Source organism: Loxodonta africana, chromosome 11 (assembly GCF_030014295.1).
Source record: "Loxodonta africana isolate mLoxAfr1 chromosome 11, mLoxAfr1.hap2, whole genome shotgun sequence".
Taxonomy (NCBI): Eukaryota; Metazoa; Chordata; class Mammalia; order Proboscidea; family Elephantidae; genus Loxodonta; species Loxodonta africana.
This window is the reverse complement of record NC_087352.1, coordinates 17816669-17843817: the sequence shown is the minus strand read 5'-3', so window position 1 is coordinate 17843817 and position 27149 is coordinate 17816669. Positions and strand designations below refer to the sequence as shown.

The 27149-nt window shown below is 44.3% G+C and overlaps 1 protein-coding gene and 1 long non-coding RNA gene across 3 annotated transcripts; one reads left to right on the top strand and one right to left on the bottom strand.

Moving 5' to 3' along the window:
• The first annotated feature begins 550 nt into the window (after positions 1-550).
• Positions 551-18169, top strand: LOC100655527 (zinc finger protein 883). Of its 2 annotated transcripts, none has more exons than XM_064294041.1 (4): positions 551-565; positions 4200-4288; positions 9735-9836; positions 14364-18169. In XM_064294041.1, exons 3-4 carry the CDS (start codon positions 9800-9802, stop codon positions 16247-16249), a joined length of 1923 nt encoding a protein of 640 aa, XP_064150111.1. In that variant the 5' UTR covers positions 551-565; positions 4200-4288; positions 9735-9799; the 3' UTR covers positions 16250-18169. The 2 variants fall into 2 exon arrangements, with proteins under 2 accessions (XP_064150111.1, XP_010585270.2); XM_010586968.3 differs by lacking the exon at positions 551-565 and adding an exon at positions 6079-6205 and having other exon boundaries at positions 14364-18168.
• LOC111749552 (uncharacterized) lies at positions 4283-27149 on the bottom strand. Its single transcript, XR_002784672.2, has 3 exons — positions 26842-27149; positions 11656-12750; positions 4283-4985 (listed from the first exon to the last, which is right to left on the bottom strand). It is a non-coding gene; the product is annotated as an uncharacterized LOC111749552 (long non-coding RNA).

Below are 27149 nucleotides of genomic sequence, written 5' to 3'. Positions count from 1 at the left end.
GGGCTATGGCGTGGGCGTGGGGTGGGGTAGTGAAAAGACCCGACTTAAAATTTGGATATTGGAAGTGCCAGAACAGCCAGACAAAACCCGTAAAAACCAAACCTGTTGCCATCCAGCGGATTCCAACTCATAGCGACCCTACCGGACAGAGTAGAACTGCTCCATACGGTTTCCGAAGAGCAGCTGGTGGATTCAAACTGCCAACCTTTTGGTTAGCAGCTGCGTTCTTAACCACCATGCCACCAGAGTTCCTTACAGACAGACATTCCCCCAATATCAGGCTTTCTCCAGCTGCGAAGCGGCTTTTTTTTTTTTGTATTCCTAAAGCTCTCCCGCCTCTCGTCCTAACGTCCAGACTCCATTTCCCAGCATCCCCTCGGCCACAGGAACCTGGGGGAGGGGAGCGTGAGCCACTATGCCTTCTGGGAAATGTAGTCCAGCTGCGGAGCCAAGTTTAAAGAACCGGGACTTGCGGGTCAGAGAAGGCGACTGCGCAGGCGCACTCCGTGGCCCGCTGGAGGGAGGGAAGGCCTGCCAGTCCCGCGGAACCCGCGGGAGCACACAGGTGAGTTCAGACCTGACTGACCGACCAGGAGCGAGTGCGAGCGGGCGGCCGGCCGGCGGGCGGGGCCCCCGGAGGCGGGGCCTGCAGGGAAGGGGGAAAGGCGCTGGGGGCGGTGCCCCGCCCCCTCCTGTCATTCGCGAGTCTGCTCCTGAGCCCACCAGGCCCCCTCGCGGCTCTGACGCTCTCAGCGCCCATGCACTGGGCGCCTGCTGTTTGCCAGGAGTCTGACCGAGCGCGGGCTGCTGCGATCTCCTAGGAGGAGGGAGTGTACCTTTCACCATTTCCCAGGTGAATAAACAGACTGCAGAGGCTCCCCGGCTTCTCCCGGGTCGCACACAGAGTTAATGAGTGGGAGACCCGGAATCACACCCAGGATGTCTGTCCCGAAACAAGAGCGCAACACTGGACAGTCACGTCTCCGGGGTTTGTCCCCTTGTCCTGAGCATCTGTCCCGCCCCCTCTCTGGGTCTCTCAACCTCTCACCGCCCCCCCTCCCCGTCTCTGTGCGCCTCCTTCTCTAAGTCCATATCCTCCCTCTCTGGGTCTCTGTTCTCCTCCTCTGAGTCCATGTCCCTCCTCTCTGGGTGTGTATCCCCCCCCTTCAGTTCTCTGTCCCCCTTCCTCTGGGTTTCTGTTTTCTAAAAACAATTCTCTAACATAACCACAGCACCATGATCACAATCAGGAAATTCACATCAATACAATACTATTAGCTTATCTACAGACCTTATTCCAAATTTTGTTAATTGTCCCAATAATGTCCCTAATGGCAAAAGACAGTCCTGATCGCGCATGGCATTAGTTGTTAGGTCTCTAGTCTCCTTGAGTCAGCACAGTTCTTCCGTCTCCCCTCGACCTTCACGATCTTAACAATTCGGAAGATTACCGACAATGTACTTGTAGAACGCCCCTCAGTTTGACTGTGTCCCAATGATTAGATTCTGCGCTTTGGGCAGGAGTACCCCAGATTGAGGAGTCCTGGTGGCACAGTGGCTAAGTGCTCTGCTGCTAATCTAAAGGTCGGCAGTTTGAACCCACTAGCTGCTCAGCGGGAGAAAGATGTGGCAGTCAGCTTCCCTGAAGATTACAGCCTTTGGGGGCAAAATGCAGAACAGAGTATCAAATTCTCACAGACTCCAGACTTTCTGGAGCCATGGGGGCTGGACAAATCCCTGTAACTATTGTCCTGAGATAATCTTTAAAACTTAAACCAAAAATATCCCCTGAAGTCTTCTTAAAATCAAACAGTTTAGTTTGACTAGTAAAGTTTGTCTTGAGCATTATGCTCATTTAAGATCTATATGGGATCAAAGTGAAAAGAGGCAGTGAGTTTATGTTAATGGGGAGGAACAACTCAGAAAAGGAGGGTGAGAATGGATCCAAGACTCGAAGAATGTAGCCAGTGTCACTGAATTGGGCATGTAGAAATGGTTGAATTGGTTTATGTTTTGACGTGTATATTCTCAACAACAACAAAAAATTACAGCCTTGGAAACCCTGTGGGGCAGTTCTACTCTGTCCTATCGGGTCACTGAGTCGAAATTGACTCGAAGGCAATTTTTTTTTTTTAACCCCAAACTGGAGCCCTGGTGACGCAGCGGGTAAGCACTCTGCTAACCAAGAGGTCAGCAGTTCAGACCCACCCAGCAGCTGTTCAGGAAAAAGACTTGGCCATCTGCTCCAGTAAAGATTACAGCCAAGAAAACCCTATGGGGAGGTTCTACTCTGTAACACATGGGGTCGCTATGAGTCAAAAATCGATTAGAAGGCACTTTTTTTTTTTTTTTTTTTAACAATAACCCCAGAATGACACGATGTCCTTCTTATCAGACCAGGGGCCTGTGACATCCGTTTGCCCCGTCACTGGACATAGCAACCTGGATCACTTAGTTAAGTGGTGTTGCCCAGGTTTCTCCACTCTAAACTTACCCTCTTCTGTTTGTAATTAAAAAGTGATGTGTACGGGGGTTTCTTTCTGGACTGATGAAAATGTTCTGCAACTAAATAGTAATGGTGGTTTCACAACACTGTGTATGTCCTTAATGCCTCTGGATTTTGCTCTTACGATTGGCAAATTTCATGTTATGTGTATTTTACCACAATTATATACATCTATATCATGTCCTTGGGTGGCACAGTTTGCGCCTGTCTCCTAGCCTGGAGGTTGCTGGTTCTAACCCACCAAATGGCGCTGAGGAAGAAAGGCGTGGAGATCTGTTTCTGTGGAGATTTGTTGTTGCTAGTTGCTGTCGAGTTGATCCCAGCTCAGGACGACCCCCTGTGTTACAGAATAGAACTTGGCTATGATCTTAATGGAAGCAGATCACCGGGCCTTTTCTTCCGTGGTACTATTGGGTAGGTTCAAACTGCCAACCTTTAGATTAGTAGTTTGGTGCAAACCATTAAAGGTTACAAACAAGGAAATCCTATAGAGCACTTCTACTCTATAATACATGCGGTCGCCACTGAGTTGGAATAGACTTGAAGGCAATGGTTTTGGTTTGGTTTGGATACACACACACACACACACACGTACAGTAAGGAGTCTGTGGCCAGACTCGGTTCAAATCCTGTTCTGCACTTGTTTTCTGTATGGTCTTGAGCAAGGCTGTGTCCTAGTTATCTAGAGCTTCTATAACAGAAATATCACATGCAGGTGGCTTTAACAAACAGAATTTTATTTTCTCACATTTTAGGGGGCCAGAATTCAGGGTGCCAGCTCTAGAGGAAGGCTCTCTCTCTTTGCTGGCTCTGGAGGAAGGTTCTTGTCTGTTTTCATCTTCTGTCCCTTGGCTCGTTGGTGATTTTCATGTGGCATGGCATCTATCTTCCCTCAACTCTGCTTTTTTGCTGCTTGATTAATCTGCCGTTTTATATCTCAAAAGAGATTGACTTAAGACACACCCTACACTAATACTGCCTCATCAGCATAACAAAGAAAACCCATCCCCAAATTCGATTACATCCTTAGGTATATAAAAAAAAAAAAAAAAACCTGTTGCCATGGGAACTGCCCCATAGGGTTTCCAAGGCTGTAATCTTTACTGAAGCAGATTGCCAGGTCTTTTCTTCCGTGGAGCAGCTGGTGGGTCCCAACCACCACCGTTTCCATTAGAGCTGAGTGCTTAACCACTGGACCACCAGGGCTCCTCCATAGGTATAAAAAACCCATTACTGTTGAGTCGATTCTGACTCACAGCAGCCCTATAGGACAGAGTAGAGCTGTCCCATAGAGTTTCCAAGGAGCGCCTGGTGGATTCGAACTGCTGACCTTTTAGTTAGCAGCCATAGCACTTAACCACTATGCTATCAGGGTTTCCTTCATAGGTGCAGGGGTTAGGATTTACAACACATATTTTGGGGGGACACAATTCAGTCCATAATAGCCTATAACCTCTTCGGTCTCAGTTTCATCTGTCTTAGCTGTTGTGTGGCTGCTGGGGGCTGATTCTCTGATTGCTAGTTGTTGTTGTTACTGTTACTGAATGGAGGCCTCAGGTAGCCTGTCCTGAGCCTTTGCTTTGGCTCTGAGGAGTCCAGGGGCCCCTACAATCCACTGTCACGAGGCGTCTGTGGGGAAAGTATCTGCCTGGGCCAGAACTGACCCCCTCTCTGCTCCACTCTCCTCCACCAGCTCTGCCCACTAAGACCTGGACATTTGTCCTGGAGGTGCATGCCTGGAACTCATCAATGGCCACTGGGACCTTGATGGCTGAGGGCCAGGTGAGTCTGGGCTTCCTCTCCCCCAACATGACTTTGAGGACCCCGAGGGGCATCCCTGGCTCTGCCTGTGCTCTGAAGGCCTTCTACCTCTCCCAGTACTGGAGCAGCTGTGGAGTCAGGAGGTGCAGGGGGCCGGGGAACAGCTCTGGGCTGAGACCTTGTGACACGGTCTAAAATTCAATCCATCTTACCAGGTAAAATGGGCAGTTGATGGTTTTGCTGCACCCTTGAGCCTTATCCCTGTAGTCAGGAATGGGGATCAAGATCCAGGTTGGGGTCTGTGATGGTGTGGGACTCAGAATATCTCTTGCATACAATGGCTTGATAATTAAAAGGTAAAACGTGTTTCCCAGGACTGGCACACACAGGTGTGCAGGTTACGCGCTGTGCAAAGGTGCCGCATCTAAGGGGCAAGATTCACATCTTGGACCTCATGCATTGGTATGAGTTAGCGGGCAGACGGCAGTGAGCTGTCGTATATTAAACAGGCTAGTAAACTAGTTGCTGTTGGGTCAACTCCCACTCATGGTGACTCCACGTGTGTCAGAGTAGAACTGTGCTCCACAGAGTTTTCAAAGACTGATTTTTTGAAAGTAGATCACGAGGCCTTTCTTCCATGGTGCCTCTGAATGGACTCGAATCTCCAACGTTTTGGTTAGCAGCCAAGCACTCTGTTTGCACTGCCCCAGGCTCCGTACTAAACATAAAAAAAATAAAAATAAAAAAAAATAGTTGGTATATTACAACAATTTTCCAACAGATGGCAGTAAAGAGTCACGTGGAAGCGGCCCTGGCTCTATACTGAGTGTCTCTGGGCTAGGGGCTGCCTGAGACTTTTTTTTAATAAAAAAAAATAGTGTTCTTTTTTTTTTTTTAGAGTAGTTTATTTTTCCTATAGAAAAATTGTGCAGAAAGTACAGCAAGTTCGCATATACCTCCTCTCCTCTGCACACAATTTCTCCTATTATTAATACCTTGTATTGGACGGCACTGGGTTTTAGGTTATTGGTGTGGTAGATTTGTTTCAATTGATGAGCCAATACTGCATATTACTATTAACTGAAGCCCATAGTTTACATTAGGGTTCACTCTGCGTGTTGTATAGTTCTGTAGGTTTTGACAAATGCTTAATGTCATGTGTCTGCAGTTACAGTGCCCTAAACTATCAGAAGGAGCCCTGTTGACACAACAGTTAAGCGCTCCGCTACTAACCTAAAGGTCAGCAGTTCAAACCCACTCAGCCGCTCTGCAGGAGAAAGACCTGGCTATATGCTCCTGTAAAGATTACAGCCTAGGAAACCCAATGGGGCCGTTCTACTCTGTCCCATGGGGTCACTTTGCCCACACCCATTGCCATCGAGTAGATTCTGACTCAGAGCGACCCTATAGGACAGAGAAGACCTGCCCCATAGGGTGTCCAAGACTGTAATCTTTACAGAAGCAGACTGCCACATCTCCCACCCTCGGAGTGGCTGGTGGCTTTGAACCACCAGCCTTTCTGTTAGCAGCTGAATGCTTAACCGCTGTGTCACCAAGGCTCCTCAGTAAATCCTGTGGGGCAGTGCTGCTCTGTCACATGGCATGGGTTACCATGTGTTGGAATCTACTCGACGGCACCTACAACAAGACCGTTCACACTCCCATGGGGATGGTTTGATTTGCTGAGTCAGAATCTCCTGGCCCAGGGGCAGTCGTAGCACAAGCAGTCATTGCACAATGGAGCGACGACCTCTCATGCCCTCGAATTCTGGGAGGATGGCCCCTCCACCATGTAACTTTGGTTCTTCCAGGAATCGGTGACCTTTAAGGATGTGGCCGTGGACTTCACCCTGGAGGAGTGGGGCTGGCTGGGGCCTGGCCAGAGGGAGCTGTACCGGGATGTGATGCTAGAGAACTACCAGAACCTTCTCTCACTGGGTGAGGCCCCACACCCAGTCTTTGCCCAGGAAGACTCATGATGCCCCCCTTCTGTCCTCTTCTCCTTTATGTCTAAACCAAAACTAAACCCCATTGTTGTGCAGTTGAATACGACTCATGGCGACCCCATATGTTACAGAGTAAAACTGAGCTCCATACAGTTTTCTTGGTTGTAATCTTTATGGAAGCAGATTGCCAGGCCTTTCTTCCATGGTGCCGCTGGTTGGGTTTGGACTGCTGACCTTTAGGTTAGTAGCCTAAAGGAGAGCAAACCCTTTGTGCCACCCAGGGACCATTCTCCTTTGTATCCACCCATGTTTAAGTGTGGGTGTGGTTGAGGCTGCGTGGGTCCCTCTCTGCTCTTCTCATTGGTCCCTGGCCTGTCTCTGTCTCCTGGTCTTTCCACCAGCTTGTCCTAGAGCCCCAGCATCAGAGGTCCCTGTGTCCTCTTCCTATTCTGTCAAATGTGGGTGTTCTTCAGCCCTCTTCAGCTCACGTGTCCACCCACTTCTCCCCCTTCCCTTTCTGTAAATAATCTTCCTCAGGTTCTACCCTGAAATGTCCATTCTGGGTCTCTGATCCCTAGGGCCTCCTGGATGTTCTTCTAATTAATAGGTTCCAAACCAAGGTTGGCATCTTCTCCCGGAAGCATATAAACTCTGTCCCCTAAATATGTCCCCTGAGCCAAAAGAATTGAAAGCAGGAACTGGAAAAGATACTTCTACGCCAGTGTTCATAGCAGCATCATTCACAATAGCCGAAAGGAGGAAACAACCTAAATGTCCATCAGCTGATGAATGGATACACAAAACGTACATATATGCAAAGGAGTATCAGTCAGCCATAAAGAGAAATGTGGTTCTGATGCATGTCACAACATGTGTCAACCTGAAAAACAGGCTAAATGAAAAAAATTAGACACAAAAAGACAAATACTGTATGATCCCACTTATAACAAATATCTAGAATAGGCAAACGCACAGAGACAGAAAGTAGATTAGTGGTTACTGGGGGCTGGGGGAGAGGGGGATGGGGAGTTAAAAAAAAAAAGTCAGCTGGGACTATTAAAGAACAGAGCTTAGAACCCTTTCAAAACCCAATTATTTTCTGCTTTGAATTTTCTGACACTATGTGTTTTAATTAATAGAAGCATGCTGAATCATTGAGGGTTATTGAATTTTTGGTAGGTAACATGAATTTTTTTTTCTTCCCCTCTCCCACAAGCCTACCCTTAAAGTCCAGAGGAACAAACACTGTCCCACTAATTTTATCCTCCAGAGTCTCAGTCCACTGGGACATATGTGTCCCAATTTTTTTTTCTCAAAATTTCTGTTTTCCTACCAAAAATGCACACACCTCATAAACACCCTGTTAAAAAAAAAAAAAAAGCCAAACCCACTGCTGTTGAGTTGATTCCTACTCACGGCGACCCTATAGGACAGAGTAAAACCGTCCCATAGGGTTTCCAAGCAGCACCTGGTGGATTCGAACCGCCCACCTTTTGGTTAGCAGCTGTAGCTCTTAACCACTACCCTACCAGGGTTTCCCACGACACCCTGCAGAAACAGTAATTTGTGGCACAAGCCCGTTTTTTTTTTCAGTTTCGGATAGTCGTAAGAGCCCCTGCCCTGCGGAAGCATGCGCTGTCAGTGGGAGATTGGCTTCCCGATGAACCTGAGAGGCAGAAAATGTTGGTGGGCAACTGTATATCCCACCAGTCATGAAGAGGTTAGGTGTATAGCCATGACACTTATGGATTGAATTGTGTCCCTCCAAAATATGGGTTGTAAATTCTAACTCCTTGTCTTAGTTATCTAGTGCCCTATAACAGAAATACCACAAGTTGTGGCTTTAACAAACAGAAATTTATTTTCTCATAGGAGGCTAGAAGTCTGAATTCAGGGTGCCAGCTCTAGGGGAAGGCTTTCTCTCTGTCTTGGCTCTGGGGGAAGGTCCTTGTTCCTTGGTGATCTTCAGGTGGCTTGGCATCTCTTCGATTCTTTGCTCCTTTCAATCTCTTTTATATCTCAAAAGAGATAGACTCAAGACACACCCTACATTAATCGTGCCTCATTAACATAACAAAGACAACCTATCCCCAAATGGAATTATAACCACAGGTATACCAAAAAAACAAAAAACACCAAACCCGTTGCCGTCGAGTCGATACTGACTTATAGTGACCCTATAGGACACAGTAGAACTGCCCCATAGGGCTTCCAGGGTGGATTCAAACTGCCAACCTTTTGGTTAGCAGCCATAGCTCTTAACCACATTGCCACCAGGGTTTCCAACCACAGGTATAGGTGTTATAATTTACATATTTTGGGGGACACCCCTGTACCTGTGGATGTAATCCCATTTGGGAATGGGTTCTTTCTTATGTTAATGAGACTATGTCAGTGTGGGCTGTGTTTTAATCCAGTCACTTTTGAGATACAAAAGAGCAGATTAGGCACAAAAGCAAAGAAGCACGAATGGGGGAAAGACAGATGCCACTGTGGAGACTGACAAGGAACACCAAAAAGAACACTAGAGAAGCAAGTGGAGACAAAGATTTTCCCTCAGAGTAGGCCTTCTCTTAGAGCCGGCATCCCGAATTTAGTCTTCTAGCCTCCTAAACTGTGAGAAAATAAATTTGTTTGTTAAAGCCACCCACCTGTGTTATTTCTGTTACAGCAGCACTTCCTAATACTAAACCACAGAATTAGATAGACTTGAAAATATTTCCTGAGTTCTACACTTGTCTGCCCACTCACCTCCTGGCAACCTCATCCCTCACACTCACCATATTCCAATTTGAGCTCAGCGTCTCCCCACTAACCTGCTCCTCCCCCTCTGGGGTCCCTACCTCTGGCCTGCCCCAACATCTCACCAGACCAAACCCCTGGACACTATCCTCTCCCCTTCTGCCCCTCCCCCCACAGCCCCTCAGCCCCCAACCCTGTCCTACCTGCCCTGGACCTTCACCCCCTGGACCCTCATTCTGGCTTCTTCTCTGGCCTGTATTTCATTCTCCCTTCATCCATCTCTTCTCAATTTCTCTTTCTGGTTTCTCTGCCTCTACTCTTCCCTGTGAGCCCTGGTGGTCTGAAGGCTCTATCCTCAGCCCTCCTGGTGGACAGACAAGGAGGCAGAGGGGGACAGGGACTGATGAGAAGAGCAGAGAGGACCCCATGCGGCCCCAGCCATACCCACACACTTTCACTAGACAAGCTCATCCAAATCATGGCTTAAATGTCTGAGTCAGGGGTCCCCAAGACCACCACCATGCCTGATGTTTTGCTAGAAGGACTTCCAGGACTCAACATATAGTTGGATTCAGGGCTGTGATTTATGACAGCGACCTTGAGCCTTAAACAGTGCTATCATGGCTCTGTCTCCCTAGAACATAGTAGGTGCTCAACAAACGAGTCTTGCACTGACCCTTAGAGCTTCCGTCATCAAGCACCCCTTATACACATCTCCCCTAGAGACCCAGGTCAAGAGACCCTAGAGACCCACAGCCAAGTCTTGCATCTTTTCCCAGGGGCAGGGCTTCCTGGGGCCAAGCCCGACGTGATCTCCCGTCTGGAGCGAGGGGAAGAGCCAAGGATGGAGGAGAGAGAAGCCCAGCGGGTTATTTGTCCAGGTGGGTGAGAACGTCCAACAACAACAAGCCCTGTTCCTAACTCTATCTGTCATCGTCAGTGACTTCATTGAACAATGAGGCAGCATAACACACAGGCTATAATTGTGGGCTTTAGAGTCAGGCAGCCTGGGTTCAAATCCCAGGTCCACTGCTTCCTGGCTCTGTGACCTTTAGAAAGTCTCTTAACCTCTCTGTGCCTCAATTTTCTCATGTATAAAATGGGAGCTATCATAGTTGGCGTAGTGGCACAGTGGTTAAGAGGTATGGCTGCTAACCAATAGGTCGGCAGTCTGAATCCACCAGGTGCTTCTCGGAAACCTTATGGGGCAGTTCTACTCTGTTCTATAGGGTTGGTATGAGTCAGAATAGACTTGACATCAACAAGTTTGGTTTTTCTTTTTGTTGGGGAGGAGGTTATCACAGTTCCTATATCCTAGGGTTGGGAGGATAAAATGAGTTAACACATACTCATGGTGGCCCCATGTGACAGAGTAGAACTGCCCCATAGGAATTTCTTTGGCTGTAATCTTTACCAAAGCGGATCACCAGGTCTTTCTCCTGTGGAGTGGCTGGGTGGGTTCAAACCACCAACTGTCCAATAAGCAGCCAAGTGCTTGTTCGTACCACCAAATCAAAAATAAATAAACCCATTGCTTTTGAGTCTACTCTGACTCATAACAACCCTATAGGACAGAGCAGAACTGCCCTATAGGGTTTCCAAGGCTGTAATCTTTAACGAAGCTGGCTGCCACATCTGTTGCCTGTGGAGCAGCTGGTTCAGATGGCCAACCTTTTGGTTGGCTTATCAAATGCGCTGCCAGGGCTCCTTTAATCTCGTTTGTCGCTTCAAAAAAATTCCTCTCTTAACATTTTAATGTAGTTCCTTTGAATAATCCCCCCCCCAATATCTTTATTGCCTTTTCAAATTACAAAGGTAAATAAGAATGGTAATTTAAAAACTCTCTTCCACCACATATACACCCATGCACATAAATACATAGAAGATCTCGAGAGGATTCATAAACAGCCTGAAACTGTAGGAAAAAGGGAAGAAGGGTGATACACTTTACACTGTAGTCACTGTTATGGATTGAACTGTGCCCCCCCAAAATAGGTGTTGTAAATCCTAACCTCTATACCTGTGGTTGTAATTCCATTTGGGAATGGATTTTCTTTGTTATGTTAATGAGGCAGTATTAGTGTAGGGTGTGTCTTGAGTCAATCACTTTTGAGATATAAAAACAGTAGATTAAGGAAGGGAGGAAGTAGAGATGGGGGTCTCCAAGGAACCAGGAAACAAGCTGAAAAGAAACAAGGACATTCCCCCAGAGCTGATAGAAAGAGCCTTCCCCCAGAGCTGGTGCCCTGAATTCGGACTTCTAGCCTCCTGAACTGTGGGAAAATAAATTTCTGTTTGTTAAAGCCACATACCTGTGGTACTTCTGATATAGCAGCACTAGATAACTAAGAGAGAATTTGGTACTGAGAGAGTGGGGTGCTGCTCTGACAGATACCTAAAGTGAAACACATTTTAAAATTCTTAAAGTGAATAAAACACTGCAAATACATAATGTAGAAATTTCCTTATATTCTTATCAATTCGCTTATTGTTAAACAGCTTTTTTGAGATGTAATTCACATACCATAAAATTCACACATTTAAATTGTATAATTCAAAGGCTTTTAGTATGTTCACCAAATCGTATATCTAACACCACAACTAATTTTAGAACATTTTTATTGCCACCACTTGAGGGAGGCCCAGTTGAATCTTAAGAGTCCAGGGATCTTAAAGAGAGTTGTTCGTGTAGGCACATACCTGCCGTGTAACCAGCCATGGTGCAGACCCCAAACCAGGCACCAGGTACACAGGATTCTTCATGTTTACATTAAACAATGATGACAGCCTGGTATGTCTTGCTTCTTGGCACACCTCAGGCATACAAAATAACATCTTCAACCAGTAACTGTGTAAACATTCTAGAAGTTTAGTTGTCAGCTGTTGGCCCAGGGTCATTGCCATGGTTACAGAGATAAACAAGAACTGAGTAAAACAGGCCTGTGTTAACCCTTTCCTTGCACACTCCTACCAACACAGTGTGAAGATGCCTTGGATATTATGAATATTTTTAACATTTTCCAATCTGAAAACTATAAAATGGTATCTGAGTAACTTGATTTTTTAGACTATTACTGATGTTGAGCATATTTTCATGTATTTATCAGCCACTTGTTTTTCTTCTGTGAATCATCTACTTATATTCTTGCTTTACTAGTTTATTAGATTCTTTTTTGTATTGATTTGTAAAAATTCATTGTATAATACAGTTAGTAAACCTCTGTACACATAAGCTATTTTGCACCTTGGTTCTTTTTCATTTTTAGAATATATTGAGGCCATCATTCCATGTCAGAATGTGAATCTCTACCTCATGCCTTCTAAAATAGTGTCTAGCATCTGAACTCACCCAGATTCCTGAGGGATAAGAACCAGGATCAGCAGAAAGCTGGTTCCTATGAGATGGAGGTCAGACATACAGGTCTCCCCTGCTATCCAAAAGCAGAGCGGTCCTATGAAACTTTTCGTAAGGCAAAATGGTGTACAGCGAAGACACAATTAACGTTAGTTTATACGGGAAAAAACTTTGAGCATTCCCAGACCCAAAAGCTAATTTACCAAATCATAGCAAATAACACATAAAACCCTTACGAGCTTTCTTAGGCTTTTCTGATACCTTAAGACACATCTTGCTAATTGATGCACAAAATAAACTGAGATAAAGCACAGATGCTCACAGACACAGTTCAAAGCTATGGCAGCTTGATGCTGAGATGCTGAGTGTAGTTCCTGGAGAAGGAATGTTCTGATGCCACTCTTGCTGCTTGGGGTGCACGCTGCCTCTTTAATGGTTGGCTGCAAAATAAATGCTGAATGTTATTTCCGCTTTTCGCCTCTTTTTTGGTAAAAGCAAAAATCTTCCTCTGATTTCTTTTGGTTAGTGAGAACAGGTATTAAAGTAGGTCTTTCGTAGAAGTGGCGTAAAGTGAAAAAGCAGGGGATACCTGTACCTCCACCCTCCAATTTCTTCACCATTTCTGACACCAGCCATCCTCCCCATGGCACTCTCTACTTCTCTCCTGGGTTTGATAATTCGTTGCAGTGGCCACACAGAACTCACAGACCATACTTACAGTTAAGTGGTGTATGAGGGAGATAACAGGCTATAACTTGGGATCAGAATCAACTTGAAAGTAACATGAACAACTCAGGATCAGGATCAGGAAGCACACAGGCAAGGTTTGAAAGGCTCTCCCAAGGTTGAGAGCACATCCCTCCCTTCCTTGGTTCAGGACAGCTTCCAAGCAGGACAGCTCTATCAGGCCATTCTTGGCTAAGTTAGGAGGCAGGCCCTCCTCTCGGCCGTGCACACCCCCTCTCAGCCTTGCAGGCCTCCTTTCAGCCATGCTAGCAGGCCCTTCTCTCAGCTGTGCTAGCCTCCTCTCAGCAATGCAGGGCTCTCTGCCTTTAGCCTCCCGGCCGTCAGCCTCTCCACTGCTAACTAGCCCAGCTTATAGCCAGTATAGCAGCTTGCTCGGCTCTCTTAGCTGGTTTCCTAGCTGCAGCTTTCTGCCTGTTACCACCAACTCTGCCACAGGGCCCCTACCAGGCCTGTTGATGTCTTCAGTGTTATAGCCCTTGACCTGTATTACCGCTCTTTTAGTAGGTTTCTCACCTCCTCTCTTTCTGCTTCTCCTCTCTTCTTGCCTCTAAAAAAACCTTTGTGAGTTTGGCTATTTATATAAGCAAACTTTTTGTCAATTTCAAGGCATGGCTCTCCCAGCAGGACCATGAACTGACCAATCTCCTTGGTGGATGCAAGTCACTCAATTTGCATAGTAAACCTACCAATCCCTGCGAGGTGTGTAAAATAGACCAATCACAGGGAAGACTGCAGCTCTGGGCTGAGCAAAAAGTATCCAATCATCAAGTTGTTTACAGTTTACCCAGGAGATGTCAATCAACTTGGACAAAGTAATAAGCCCTCTGGGGTAAAAAACAACCTGGGGGCCTCGCATCCCCCAAGTTGCTTATCCAAAGAACTCTGGCAAAGGTAATCTCTCAGAGTTTAGGGGGAAAATCTCCCAAGATGTTTTTCCAAAGAACCAAGGCAAAAGGCCACACAAAGGAACTCATTTCACCACAAATAGCAAGATAAACTTTAAAAAAAAATTAGTGGTGAAAATGTACATAACAAAACATAACACCATCTGAACAATTTCTACATGTACAATTCAGTAACACTGATTACATTCTTCAAGTTGTGCAATCATTCTCACTGTCCTTTTCCAAATCATTCCACTACCATTAACAGAAATTTAATGCCCCTAAGCAAAAACTCCCCCTCTCCCCTAAAATAGTTACGTAAACTTTGAAATCCTTCTTTTTAAAAACTATGATGCAAATTCCACATAATCAGGTTCTTTTCTCCTGGTACAGATGATATTCATATTTTCTATTTCTTTCAGACTTGGAGACGAGCTCTGTGTCTACTCAGGAAACGCCACCAAAAAAAAGCATTTCTGAAGAGTCAATATCCCTCATGGGAAAGATGCAGGGAACTGTGAAGAGTGTGTTTGGAGATGTCAAGTTGGGAGAATCCTGGGCATGTCACTGTTGGTTAGAGGACCAGGGAAACCAGGAAAAACCCTTAAGGTGTCTGTTTTCTACTGCTAAGGAAATTCCCTCTGGGGAGAGAGACTTTAGCTGTACTGAGCTTGGGAGAAGCCTCAGGTTGACTTCAGCCCTTGTCAGGAAGCAAAGAGTGGCTGGTGGAGAGAGAATCGGGAAATGGCATGGGCCAAGAAAGAGCTTGAAATACCAGAGGACCTTCGTGGAGAAGAAACCATTTCACTGCACGGAATGTGGGAAAGCCTTCACTTACCATTCGGACTATATTCTCCATCAGAGAGTTCACACTGGAGAGAAACCCTACAAGTGTAATGATTGTGGGAAGGCATTCAGCAACAGCTCCTATTTCATCCAGCACCACATCATTCACACAGGAGAGAAGCCCTACTCATGCAATGAATGCGGTAAGACCTTCACCCAGAGCTCATCACTCACTGAACATCAGAGGATTCACACTGGAGAGAAACCCTACAAATGTAAAGAGTGTGGGAAGGCCTTCACGCAGAGCTCCTCCCTCATTAAACACCAGCGTTGCCATACTGGGGAGAAACCCTATAAATGCAACCAGTGTGGGAAGTTCTACTCACAGGTTTCCCACCTCACCCGCCACCAGAAAATCCACACTGGGGAGAAGCCCTACAAATGCAGTGAGTGCGGCAAGGCCTTCTGCCACACTTCCTCCCTGACCCAACACCAGACGATCCACACTGGGGAGAAGCCTTATAAATGTAACGAGTGTGGAAAAACCTTCAGCCACAGTTCCTCCCTGACTCAGCATCAGCGAGTTCACACTGGAGAGAAACCCTATGAGTGCTCTAACTGTGGCAAAGCCTTCAGCCACAGTTCTTCGTTGACTCAGCATCAGAGGATTCACACTGGTGAGAAGCCCTATGAGTGTAATGAGTGTGGGAAAGCTTACACACAGATTTCCCACCTCATGAGGCACCAGAGTATTCACATGGGGGAGAAACCTTACATATGTAATGAGTGCGGGAAGGCTTTTAGTCATACCTCATCTTTTACTCAACACCAGACTATTCATACTGGCGAGAAGCCCTACAAGTGCAATGAATGTGGGAAAACTTTCAGCCAGAACTCTTCCCTCACACGCCACCAAAGGATTCACACCGGGGAGAAGCCCTATGAATGTAAAGTCTGCAGGAAGGCCTACACCCAGATTTCACACCTCATTCAGCACCAGAGGATTCACACTGGAGAGAAGCCCTATGAGTGCAGTGAGTGTGGGAAAGCCTTCAGCCGGAGTACCCACCTTATTGAGCACCAGAAAATCCACACAGGTGAGAAACCCTATAAGTGTAAGGAGTGTGGGAAGATGTTCAGTCACAATTCATCCCTCACTCAACATCAGAGGATTCACACTGGTGAGAAACCGTATGCCTGTAAGGAATGTGGGAAAGCCTTCAATCAGAGCATCCACCTCATTCAGCATCAGAGAATTCATACTGGAGAGAAACCGTACAAGTGTAACCACTGTGGGAAAACCTACACCCAGATTTCACACCTGATTCATCATCAGAAAGTTCACAGCAGTGGCAACCGCTATGCATGCAAAGAATGTGGAGAGGGTTTCAGCTGGAATTCACACTTTACTGAACATCAGAGACTTCACACTCGGCAGAAAGCCTATGTCTGTGATGATTTTGACAAAGCCTTTGCTTGGAGCACACAGCTGGCTGAACATCAGAGAACTCATGCTGACTAGTAATCTACCAGAGTGTGCTGTTCAGTGAAGTTCAACCTTCATCAGCACTAGTGACTTCCTTAAAGAGAGGAACCCAAAAACTATATATTCAGACAAGTTTATTTCCTACAGGGAGGATGGCACAGTTTACCACCAGCTGGGAAAGTTTCTGATCACTTTGCAGCTTCAACCCACATTATTTCCTCAATCCTATAGTGTCTCTAGGTGGTGGTATGGTTAGGGAGTAGTCTAAATCATCTGAGATCTTTAATAAGAACCGTTATCTCTGAGCTTTTAAAATTATTAATCATACATTAAGATGGAGTCTGAATACTCCAGGGGAGGAAAAAACCCCAGAGCTGTAAAGATTAACCCTTTAGAGTAAAAAATCATAAATATATGTAGCTAAATATAAATGCTAGATTTAATTTCCTTTAAGACTTTAAACTACAGTTTTCATAATCTGTGGTTGGCTTAAACACTATCTTTCACATGTTTACAACTATTTTTTATGTCCTATTGTTTCTGTCTTTTACATTTCCAGGATTTAAGCTTTACAAAGAAATTGCCCTATTAAACATTACTTTCACCTGATTTTATTCATGGCCAATGGGAGGTTTTTCTTTCCTCATACTTTTGAAACATAGTATTTTTTTAATTGTGAAAATAATATATTGGTACTTTTGTAACAGGAAAAATGTATACAGTAAAACCTGTGAAAGCCAAAACCTGCGTAAAGCAGAAACCCATCAGAGAACGAAAATTAAAATATTTCCCACTAAAACAAGGGATAGAAAAGTGGTAAGACTGCACACTGTCAAAGGCAGAAAACTTGCAAGACTCAGAAAAACAAGGCAATCCCATCGAGTTCAGGCTCTCACAGGTTTCACTGTAATAATGTGTGCTCATTGTGAAGGGAAATTTGGTAAGTATAGACAAATATGAACAATAAGAGCAATTTCCCATAATCCTACCGCCCAGAGAGACTCACTAGGCATTTATGGAGTGTATTCCTTTCTGGTTTAGTTTTGCTTTGCATTCCATATCCATATTTTTAATTGTTGGAAATTTTGAATCAAACAATAAAAGCCATATGCTCACCTACAATTTAGCCACACTCAGAAGTCATATTGTTTTTAGTTTTTTGTGTTTCTTTCGAAGTCTCATTTATAAATAAATGTAACCTTATTTCACTGTAGTGTGTTCAGACAATTTCAGCTTCTGCATTTCATGTTCATTCCATCATCACTGTAGTAATGAGATTTCATTGAGTGGGTATAATCTACAAATCCATTTCCCTGTTTAGGTTTTGCTCTAAGCCACAGGTTATTTCTCTAATGAATAATGGTATAATGAGCATTTCTGTGCTTGTTAGTTCCTCCCTCCTTTTGGGAGAATTATTTCTGTGAATTGAATTTCCAGGGAATGATAGTAGCCAAGACTCTAACCATTCTCCTAATTCTGGGAACATTTTGCCAAATTGTGTTCCAATGGGGCTGAACTTAACCTACCTGCCACAAGCAGGGTCTAAGAATCACCGTTTCACTAATTTTCACCAGCACTGGGTGTCAATCATTTAATTTCTCCCCCAATGTCAAACATGTAAAATAGCTAGTGCTTTCAGTATGCTTACTGTGTATAGACTCTAAGTACCTGGCATATATGAACTCCTTTCATCTTCACGGCAGCCTCCCCTGTTGGTGCTGTATTGTCCCATTTTACAGATGAGTACACTGAGGTACAGAGACGTGAAGTGGCCATAGTCTTACAGCCACAAAATCATGGAATTTGGACTTAACGTGGAGCCCATGAACTGACCTCTACTACATTATATTGGGATTAAACATATCTCACATGTAATATTTCTTAAAATAATACTTCTTGTCTTCTGTTGTTGTTGTTAACTGCCACTGAGTCAATTCCAACCCATGGCGACCCCATGTGTGCAGAGTGGAACTGCTCCATAGAATTTTCAAGGCTGTGACCTTTTGGGAAACCCTGGTGGCATAGTGATTAAGCGCTACGGCTGCTACCCAAGAGGTCGGCAGTTCAAATCTGCCAGGTGCTCCTTGGAAACTCTATGGGGCAGTTCTACTCTGTTCTGTAGGGTCGCTATGAGTCGGAATCAGCTTGACAGCAGTGGGTTTCGTTTTGGTTTTGGGGACCTTTCGGAAGCAGATTGCCAGGCTTTATTTCCAAAGTGTCTCTGAGTGGGTTTGAACCACGAACCTTCTGGTTAGTAGTCCAACACTTTGTGCCACCCAGTGGCCCCTTACTATCTTTACTTGTTATAAAAGCCAATACTCACTTATTATGGAAAAAATTTAAAAATCCAAGGAATCATGAAGACAAAAATAGACATCACCAAAAGTCCAGTGCTACCCAGAGATAAATAGCGACACTTTGATACATTTCTACTCTTAAAAATGTAATATATATTGTTGTTAGTTGCTGTGAGGCTGATTCTGACTCATAGCGACCCTATGCACAAAAGAACGAAACACAGCCCCATCCTGTACCATCCTTGCAATTGTTTCTATGCTTGAGCCCATTGTTGCAGCCACTGTGTCAATCCACCTTGTTGAGGGTCTTCCTCTTTTTTGCCGACACTTTACTTTACCAAGCATGATGTCCTTCTCCAGGGACTAATCCCTCCTGATAACATGTCCAAAGTATGTGAGATGTAGCCTGGCCACCCTTGCTTCTAAGGAGCATTTTGATTGTACTTCTTCCAAGGCAGATTAGTTTATTTTTCTGGCAGTCTGTGGTATATTCAATACTCTTCACTAACACCACCATTCAAAGGCCTCAATTCTTTTTGGTCTTCCTTATTCATTGTCCAGCTTTCGCATGCATATGAAACGACTGAAAAAACTATGGCTTGGGTCAGGCGCACCTTCGTCTTCAAGGTGAAATCTTTGCTTTTCGACACTTTAAAGAGGTCTTTTGTAGTAGATTTGCCCAATGCAGTGCATCTTTTGAGTTCTTTCTTTTTTTAATTGTACTTTAAGTGAAAGTTTACAAATCACGTCAGTCTCTCACACAAAAACTTATGTACACCTTGCTACATACTCCCAATTGCTCTCCCCCTAATGAGACAGCCCACTCCCTCCCTCCACTCTCTCTTTTCGTGTCCATTTCGCCAGCTTCTAACTCCCTCTACCCTCTCATCTCCCCTCCAGGGAGGAGATGCCAACATAGTCTCAAGTGTCCACCTGATCCAAGAAACTCACTCCTCACAAGCATCCTTCTCCAACCCATTGTCCAGTCCAATCCCCGTCTGAAGAGTTGGCTTTGGGAATGGTTCCTGTCCTGGGCCAACAGAAGGTCTGGGGGCTATGACCACCAGGGTCTTTCCAGTCTCAGACCATTAAGTTTGGTCTTTTACGAGAATTTGGGGTCTGCATCCCACTGCTCTCCTGCTCCCTCAGGGGCTCTCCGTTGTAGCCAGGCACCATCTAGCTCTTCTGGTCTCAGGCTGATCTCTAGTTTATGTGGCCCTTTCTGTTTCTTGGGCTCGTAATTACCTTGTGTCCTTGGTGTTCTTCATTCTCCTTTGATCCAGGTGGGTTGAGACCAATTGATGCATCTTAGATGGCTGCTTGCTAGCATTGAAGACCCCAGGCTCTTTTGATTTGATGGCTGCTTCCATAGCTGTTGACTATGGATCCAAGTAAAACGAAATCCTTGACAACCTCAATCTTTTCTCCGTTTATCATGATGTTGCTCACTGGTCCAGTTGTGAGGACTTTTGTTTTCTTTACGTTGAGGTGTAATCCATACTGAAGGCTGTGGTCTTTGATCTTCATCAGTAAGTGCTTCAAGTCTTCTTCACTTTCAGCAAACAAGCTTGTGTCATCTGCATCATGCAGGTTGTTAATGAGTCTTCCTCCAATCCTGATGCCCTGTTCTTTTTCATATAGTCCATCCTCTCAGATTATTTGCTCAGAACACAAATTGAATAGGTATGGTGAAAGGATACAACCCTGACACACACCTGTCCTGACTTTAAACCATGCACTATCCCCTTGTTCTGTTTGAACGACTGCCTCTTGATCCATGTACAGATTCCTTATGAGCACAATTAAGTGTTCCAGAATTCCCATTCTCCACAATGTTATCCATACTTTGTTATGATCCACACAGTTGAATGCCTTAGCATAGTCAACAAAACACAAGTGAACAACTTTCTGGTATTCTCTACTTTCAGCCAGGGTCCATCTGACATCATCAACGACATCCCTAGTTCCACGTCCTCTTCTAAATCCATCTTGAATTTCTGGCAGTTCCCTGTGGATATACTGCTGCAGCTGCTTTTGAATGATCTTCAGCAAAATTTTGCTTGCATGTGATATTAATGATATTGTTCGATAATTTGTAGCTGTCTCCCAAATTCCTTGGCATAGAAGAGCGAGTACTTTCAGTGCTGCATCTTTTTGTTGAAACATCTCAATTGGTATTTCATCAATTCCTGTAGCCTTGTTTTTTGCCAGTGCCTTCAGAATATATTATATATGCTTTCTCAATTCTCGGGTGTACTGAATATACAGTTTAGTGCCCTCTTTTTATTTAACTTTATATCATGAGCATTCACACACATCATTAAATAATCTTTAACAATCTGATATTTTGTGGCTTATGTGTATTCAACCAGTGCATTCGTTAGTCCCTCCCTGGACATTTTGTTTTCCAGTTTTTGGCTTTTTTAAATGTGACATGGAATATTTCTTGCACTAAAATTTTGGCTGAGGGCCTGTCCATTTCCTGGGCGAAATCCTACCTCCGAGATCATGACTGGTTGGCAGTTCGCCTGGCAGTGTATGGGAACATGACTCCACCTTCATCCGTGGTAATTATTAACATGTTCAAAAGTTTTTGTCCAGGTATCTCTTATTATCTTCTGGGGCTTCTTTTACTGATGATTGAAGTACTACATGTTTATTGTGAATAATTCAGACAACATATAAAATGAAGAAAGGTATGGCTCCTTATCAGTCTTCTTTCCAAAGATTCTAGGTTTTTTTCTGTGACTATGCACCTTTTTTATGAAATCAGTATATATGTTATACATTTATATTCTACATATTGCAAATATATGTGCATATATCCTTATTTTTAATGCTGTTGTTGTTAGGTGCCGTTGAGTCGGTTCCGACTCATAGCAACCCTATGTACAACAGAATGAAACACTGTCTGGTCCTGCACCATCCTCACAAGTATTGCTGTGTTTGAGTCCATTGTTGCAGCCACTGTGTCCATCCACCTCATTGAGGGTCTTTCTGTTTTTCCCTGACTCTCTACTTTTAATAGCTGCATAATATTTTATGCTACAGTTTCTTGAATTTATTTAAGCAGTCCCTATTAATGGGCTCTTTTAAGTTATGTTCATTTTCTTTTCCATCACTGGACATTTGACACTTGAGCAAGTACCTCCACACCTCCATAAAATGAATTCCTCGGTGTAAACTTGTGGGATCACAGAGTACCCACGTTTAAAATTTTAGTTATTACTAAATTCCAGTTCGTTACGTTGAGTCGATTCAGACTTACAGCAATGCCATGTGTGTCCACAGTAAAACTGTGCTTCACAGGGTTTTCACTGTAAGCAGATCACTAGGCCTTTCGTCCTGTTGCTAAAGTCTTCTGGAAGGGCAAACAAATTTACACAACTCCTGCAAGTGCATATGAGTGCCTATTTCTGTTTCTTCACTTCCTTAGCAAATACTTGGTAACTGTCTTTTTAAAAAACATTTTTAAATCACTAGCTATTAATAGTGAGATTAATGACTTTTTAATATGTTTATTGATGTTTTGCATTCTGTGAATTGCCTATTTATATTCTGTCCATTTTCAATTGGGCTGCCTTTTTGTATTGATTTATAGGAGCAACTCTTTATATATTATGCATATTAACCCTTTGGTATATAAGTTAGTAATATTTCCTCTCAATTTGTTCATCGTCTTTCAGTTTTATAGTGTATTTTGCTATATAGAATTTAAAAAATTTCAGGCATTCAAATCTATTCGTATTTTTCTTTATACTTCCTGGACCTAATTCCTCATTACAAAGGTTATATAAAAAACTTTTTTGTATTTTATTCTAGTGCTTTTATGATTTACAACAATTAAATATTTACCCCACCTGGAATCTATTTTTATTTATGGTGTAAACTAGACATTTATTATCAGCCAGAGTATTTGCTTTCTAAGGAAGACAGGGAACTTATTGGTGTATTAGTTTCCCAGGGATGCTGTAACAAAATACTATAAACTGGGTGGCTTTTAAGAACAGAAGCTTACTGTATTACAGTACTGGAGGCAGGGAGTCCAAGATCAGGGTGTCAGCCGTGTTGATTCCTTCTGAGGCTTTGAGAGAGAATCTGTTCCAGGCCTCTCTCCTAGCTTTTAGCTCAAGGAACTACTTGGCTTTTTAAAAATTATTTTATTGTGTCTTAGGTGAACATTTACACAGCAAATTAGATCCCATTCAACAATTCATACACAGATTGTTCTGTAATATTGGTCGCAACCCCTGTAACGTGTTGGCACTCTCACCATTTCCACCCACCTACGCAGTTTCCACCCATCCAGTTTCCCTGACCCTCCTTGCCTTCTCATCTTTGCTTTTGTGTAAATGTTGACCATTTGGTCTTGTATAATTGGTTGTTTAAAGGAGCACATTCCTCATGACTGTTGCTTATCTTATAGGCCAATCTATTACTTGGCTGAAAGGTGACCTCTAGGACTGGTTTCAGTTCCAAGTTAAGGATATCTTAGGGCCATGGGCTTTGGGGTTTGTCATGGATTGAATTGTGTCCCCCCAGAATGTGAGCCAACTTGGCTAGTCCATGATTCCCAGTATTGTGTGACTGTCCACCATTTTGTCATCTGATGTGATTTTCCTCTGTGTTGTAAATTTGACCTCTATGATTTTAATGAGGTGGGATTAGCGGCAGTTATGTTAATGAGGCAGGACTCAATCTATAAGATTAGGTTGTGTTTTACATCAATCTCTTTCAAGGCATAAAAGAGAAAAGCGAGCAGAGATGGGGGCCCTCATACCACCAAGAAATATGAGCTAAGAGAATAGCGCACCCTTTGGACTTGTGGTCCCTGCACTGAGAATCTCCTAGACCAGGGGAAGATTGATGACAAAGACCTTCCCCCAGAGCTGACAGAGGGAGAAAGGCTTTCCCTGGAGCTAACACCCTGAAGTCAGACTTCTAGCCTCCTAGACTGAGAGAATAAATTTCTCTTTGTTAAATCTATCCACTTGTGGTATTTCTGTTATAGTAGCACTAGATAACTAAGATAGGGTTCCTCTGGTCTCTCTCAGTCCAGTAAGTCTGTTTTTCTTAAAGAATTTGAGTTAGGTTCTACATTTTTCTCCCATTCTAACTGGGACCTTCTATCGTGTCCCTGATCAGAATGATTGGTAATGGTAGCCAAGTATCATCTAGTTCTTCTGATCTCAGGCTAGAAGAGTCTGTGGTTCATGTGGACTGTTAGTCCTGTGGACAAATTTCTTCCTTGAGTCTTTGGTTTCCTTGACTCCCCTTTACTCCAGATAGCAAGAGACCAAGGGTTGCATCTTAGAAGGCTGCTCACAATCTTTAAAGACCCCAGATGCTACTCACCAAACTAGGATTTAGAATATTCCCTTTATGAACTAACTTATGCCAACTGACCTAGTTGTCCCACAAGACTATGATCCTGAACCTTCAAACCCAGTAAATCCCATGAGGTGTCTGGGTATACCTAGGAAGTATCCACAACTGTGTGCCCCATGTACTTTATCATACGTTCCTTGGCTTTTAATTGCAGTGTCATGTGGCATCCCTCCTCTGTCTCCTTGTCTCTGTGTCTCTTCTCCTCTTTTATAAGGACACCAGTTATACAGGATTAGGACCCACCCTACTGCAGTATGACCTCATGTTAATCGAACTGATCACATCTATAAAGAGCCTATTTCCAAACAAGGTCATGTTTGGAAACATGGTTAGGTAACAGGTTTAGGACTTCAACATATCTTTTTTGGGAACGCAATTCAAACCATAACAGATGGTTTATTATTCTGCTTTGCCATGGTTCCAAATAATCTCCCTATCTTGCTGGTTATGACAGCAAGTATAGCTTTCGCACACATATTACACATAGGTCAGTGGAATATGTGCTACTCTTCCATGTTTAGCCTTCATTCTAGAACCCAGGTGGAAGGAGCAGCCCCCATCTAGGACATGCCATTCTTTTGGGAAAAGTGAACCACGGTGGACCTACCAGGCAATGGCTCTACAAGCTTAGGCTCAGAACTAGTTCGCCATTACTTCCACTCACATTTCATTGGCCATAACCAGTCACATGACCAAGCCTGGAGTTAAAAGGGGAAAGGAAGCCAGCTCCTCTCCTAGGAAGTACTGAAAGTCACATGACAGCTCTTATGGGTGGTGTTGTTGTTAGGTGCTGTTGAGTTGATTCCTGTGCCATCCTCACAATCACTGTTGCAGCCACTGTGTCAATCTATCTCATTGAGAGTCTTCCTCTTTTTCACCGACCGTCTACTTTACCAAGTGTGATGTCCTTCTCCAGGGACTGATCCCTCCTGATAACAAGTCCAAAGTGTGTGAGACGAAGTGTCGCTATCCTTGCTTCCATGGAGCATTCTGGCTGTACTTCTTCCAAGACAGGCTTGTTCGTTCTTCTGGCAGTCCATGGTATATTCCATATTCTTTGCCAGCACCATAATTCAAAGGCATCAATTCTTCAGTCTTCCTTAGTCATCATCCAGCTTTCACATGCATATGAAGCAACTGAAAACACCATGCTTGGGTCAGATGCACCTTAGTCCTTAAAGTGACATCTTTGCTTTCTAAAATTTTAAAGAAGTCTTTTGCAGTAGATTTGCCCAGTGCAATGTGTTGTTTGACTTCTTGATTGCAGCTTCCACGGGCTTTGATTGTGGATCCAAGTAAAATGAAATTTTTTACAGCTTCAATCTTTATTGTGTTTATCACAAGGTTGCTTACTGGTCCAGTTGTGAGGATTTTTGTTTTCTTTATGTTAAGGTGTAGTCCATACTGAAGGCTGTAGTCTTTGATCTTCATCAGTAGGTGCTTCAAGTCCTCTTCACTTTCAGAAGGCAAGGTTGTGTCATCTGCATATCACAGGTTGTTGATGAATCTCCCTATAATTCTGATGCCATGTTCTTCCTAATGTAGTCCAGCTTCTCGGGTTATTTGCTCAGCACACAGATTAAATAGGTATGGTGAAAGGATAAAACCCTGATGTACACCTTTAAACCACACAGTATCTGCTTGTTCTGTTCGAACAACTGCCTCTTGGGCTATGTACAGGTTCTTCACGAGCACAATTAAGTGTTCTGGAATTCCCATTCTTCGTAATGTTATCCATACTTTGTTATGATCCACACAGTCGAATGCCTTCGCATAGTCAATAAAACACAGCTAACATCTTTCTGGTATTCTCTGTTTCTGCCAAGATCCTACATCAGCAATAACATCCCTCGTTCCATGTCCTCTTCTGAATCTGGCCTGAATTTCTTATGGGTAGGGGGAGTGAATAACTGGGAACAATAATACAATCTATCACAATAAATCTGAACTAGTTTCACCCCGATCCTTGCTGTTGGAAAGCAAAGCTGTTGTATGAGATATATTTCTCACATATTTAAGATATTTATGGATGAAATGGTGGCCTTTACACTGCCAATGACAGAAGTGAAGGGGCCCTCAAACTCTGCAAGCTCCTGGCCAAGGTCCTCTCTTTCCATGACCTCTTCTCTTCCATCTATCCTATCCTCTGACATATCTTAGCCACTTGCTCCCAGTGGTTCCCAGCCTCAACTGCACATTATAATCACCTGTGAAACTTTACAAACCTACCGATGCCTGGAGCCTGCTCCAGACCAACCACATCAGAATATCTGGGATGGAGCCTGGAGGCTGAAATTTTAAAAGCTCCCCAGGTGGCTGCACTCACAATGGGACTTGAGAACGACTGCTTTAGACATTGTTATGACCAGTAACCGCTCCCTTCGTAATCCCACTTTCAAGTATCGAAAACTTCGCCTATTGCCTCCTATCATGCCAGCTCATTCCTTCAGCACCCTGATTCCTGTCGACCTCCTACTCATCCCTCAAAGCTTTAATCAAATACCACTCTTCCTCTGAGAAAACTTCTTTCATATCAACTCTTTCAGTCCTGCCCTACCCAGTTATTCCTCCCTTCCTTGTATTCCAACATAAGTTTTTCACCAATTTTTACTGCCAAATCATGAACTTTTGGAAAGCATTTCTGCTCCTTAAAAACGCCTCTAATTAGGTGGCCCTCACTTAGAGCACCGGCAGTTGCCTCGAAACGAGCTCTGCAGCTACTTCAATCTATGTGTCTGTGTCAGGTAGGAAGGGGTGGCTCACAGAACATAGCCTGTGATGACGATGAAACGCTTGCTTCAGTCGCCTTCTCCTTCTCCAGCTCGCATACAGAAGCCACAACAAGGTTCTGGAATCTGTAGCCCAAGTGAAAGCGCCGGAAAGCCAGAGCTCCTTCCGCCCCTGCCTGCAAAGGACGGTGGCCCCGAGTAGTCCGAATCTTACCTCATTCTGGGAAACAGCGTCTCAGGGAGTTCGCGCAGGCGCAGAGGCGCACACCGCTCAGGCGCTGGGTATGCAGCGGTCCTGCCACGGTGGGAAGCGAACTCTGCGTGGGAGGCCGACCCGAGTTCCAAAGTCCCAATTGTCCGATACTTGAGGGCCCGATGTCTAATGGCCCTCATCCTTACTCTCCCCATCTTTAGCTGGAAGAGAGGTCACCTGCAATCTCCCAGGCTTAGGCTGCTGAGGAGGAGGAGATACGCTAAACCAGCGGCAGTCAATGGGGCTTCAGGAGCGTGGCTACCGTCCTT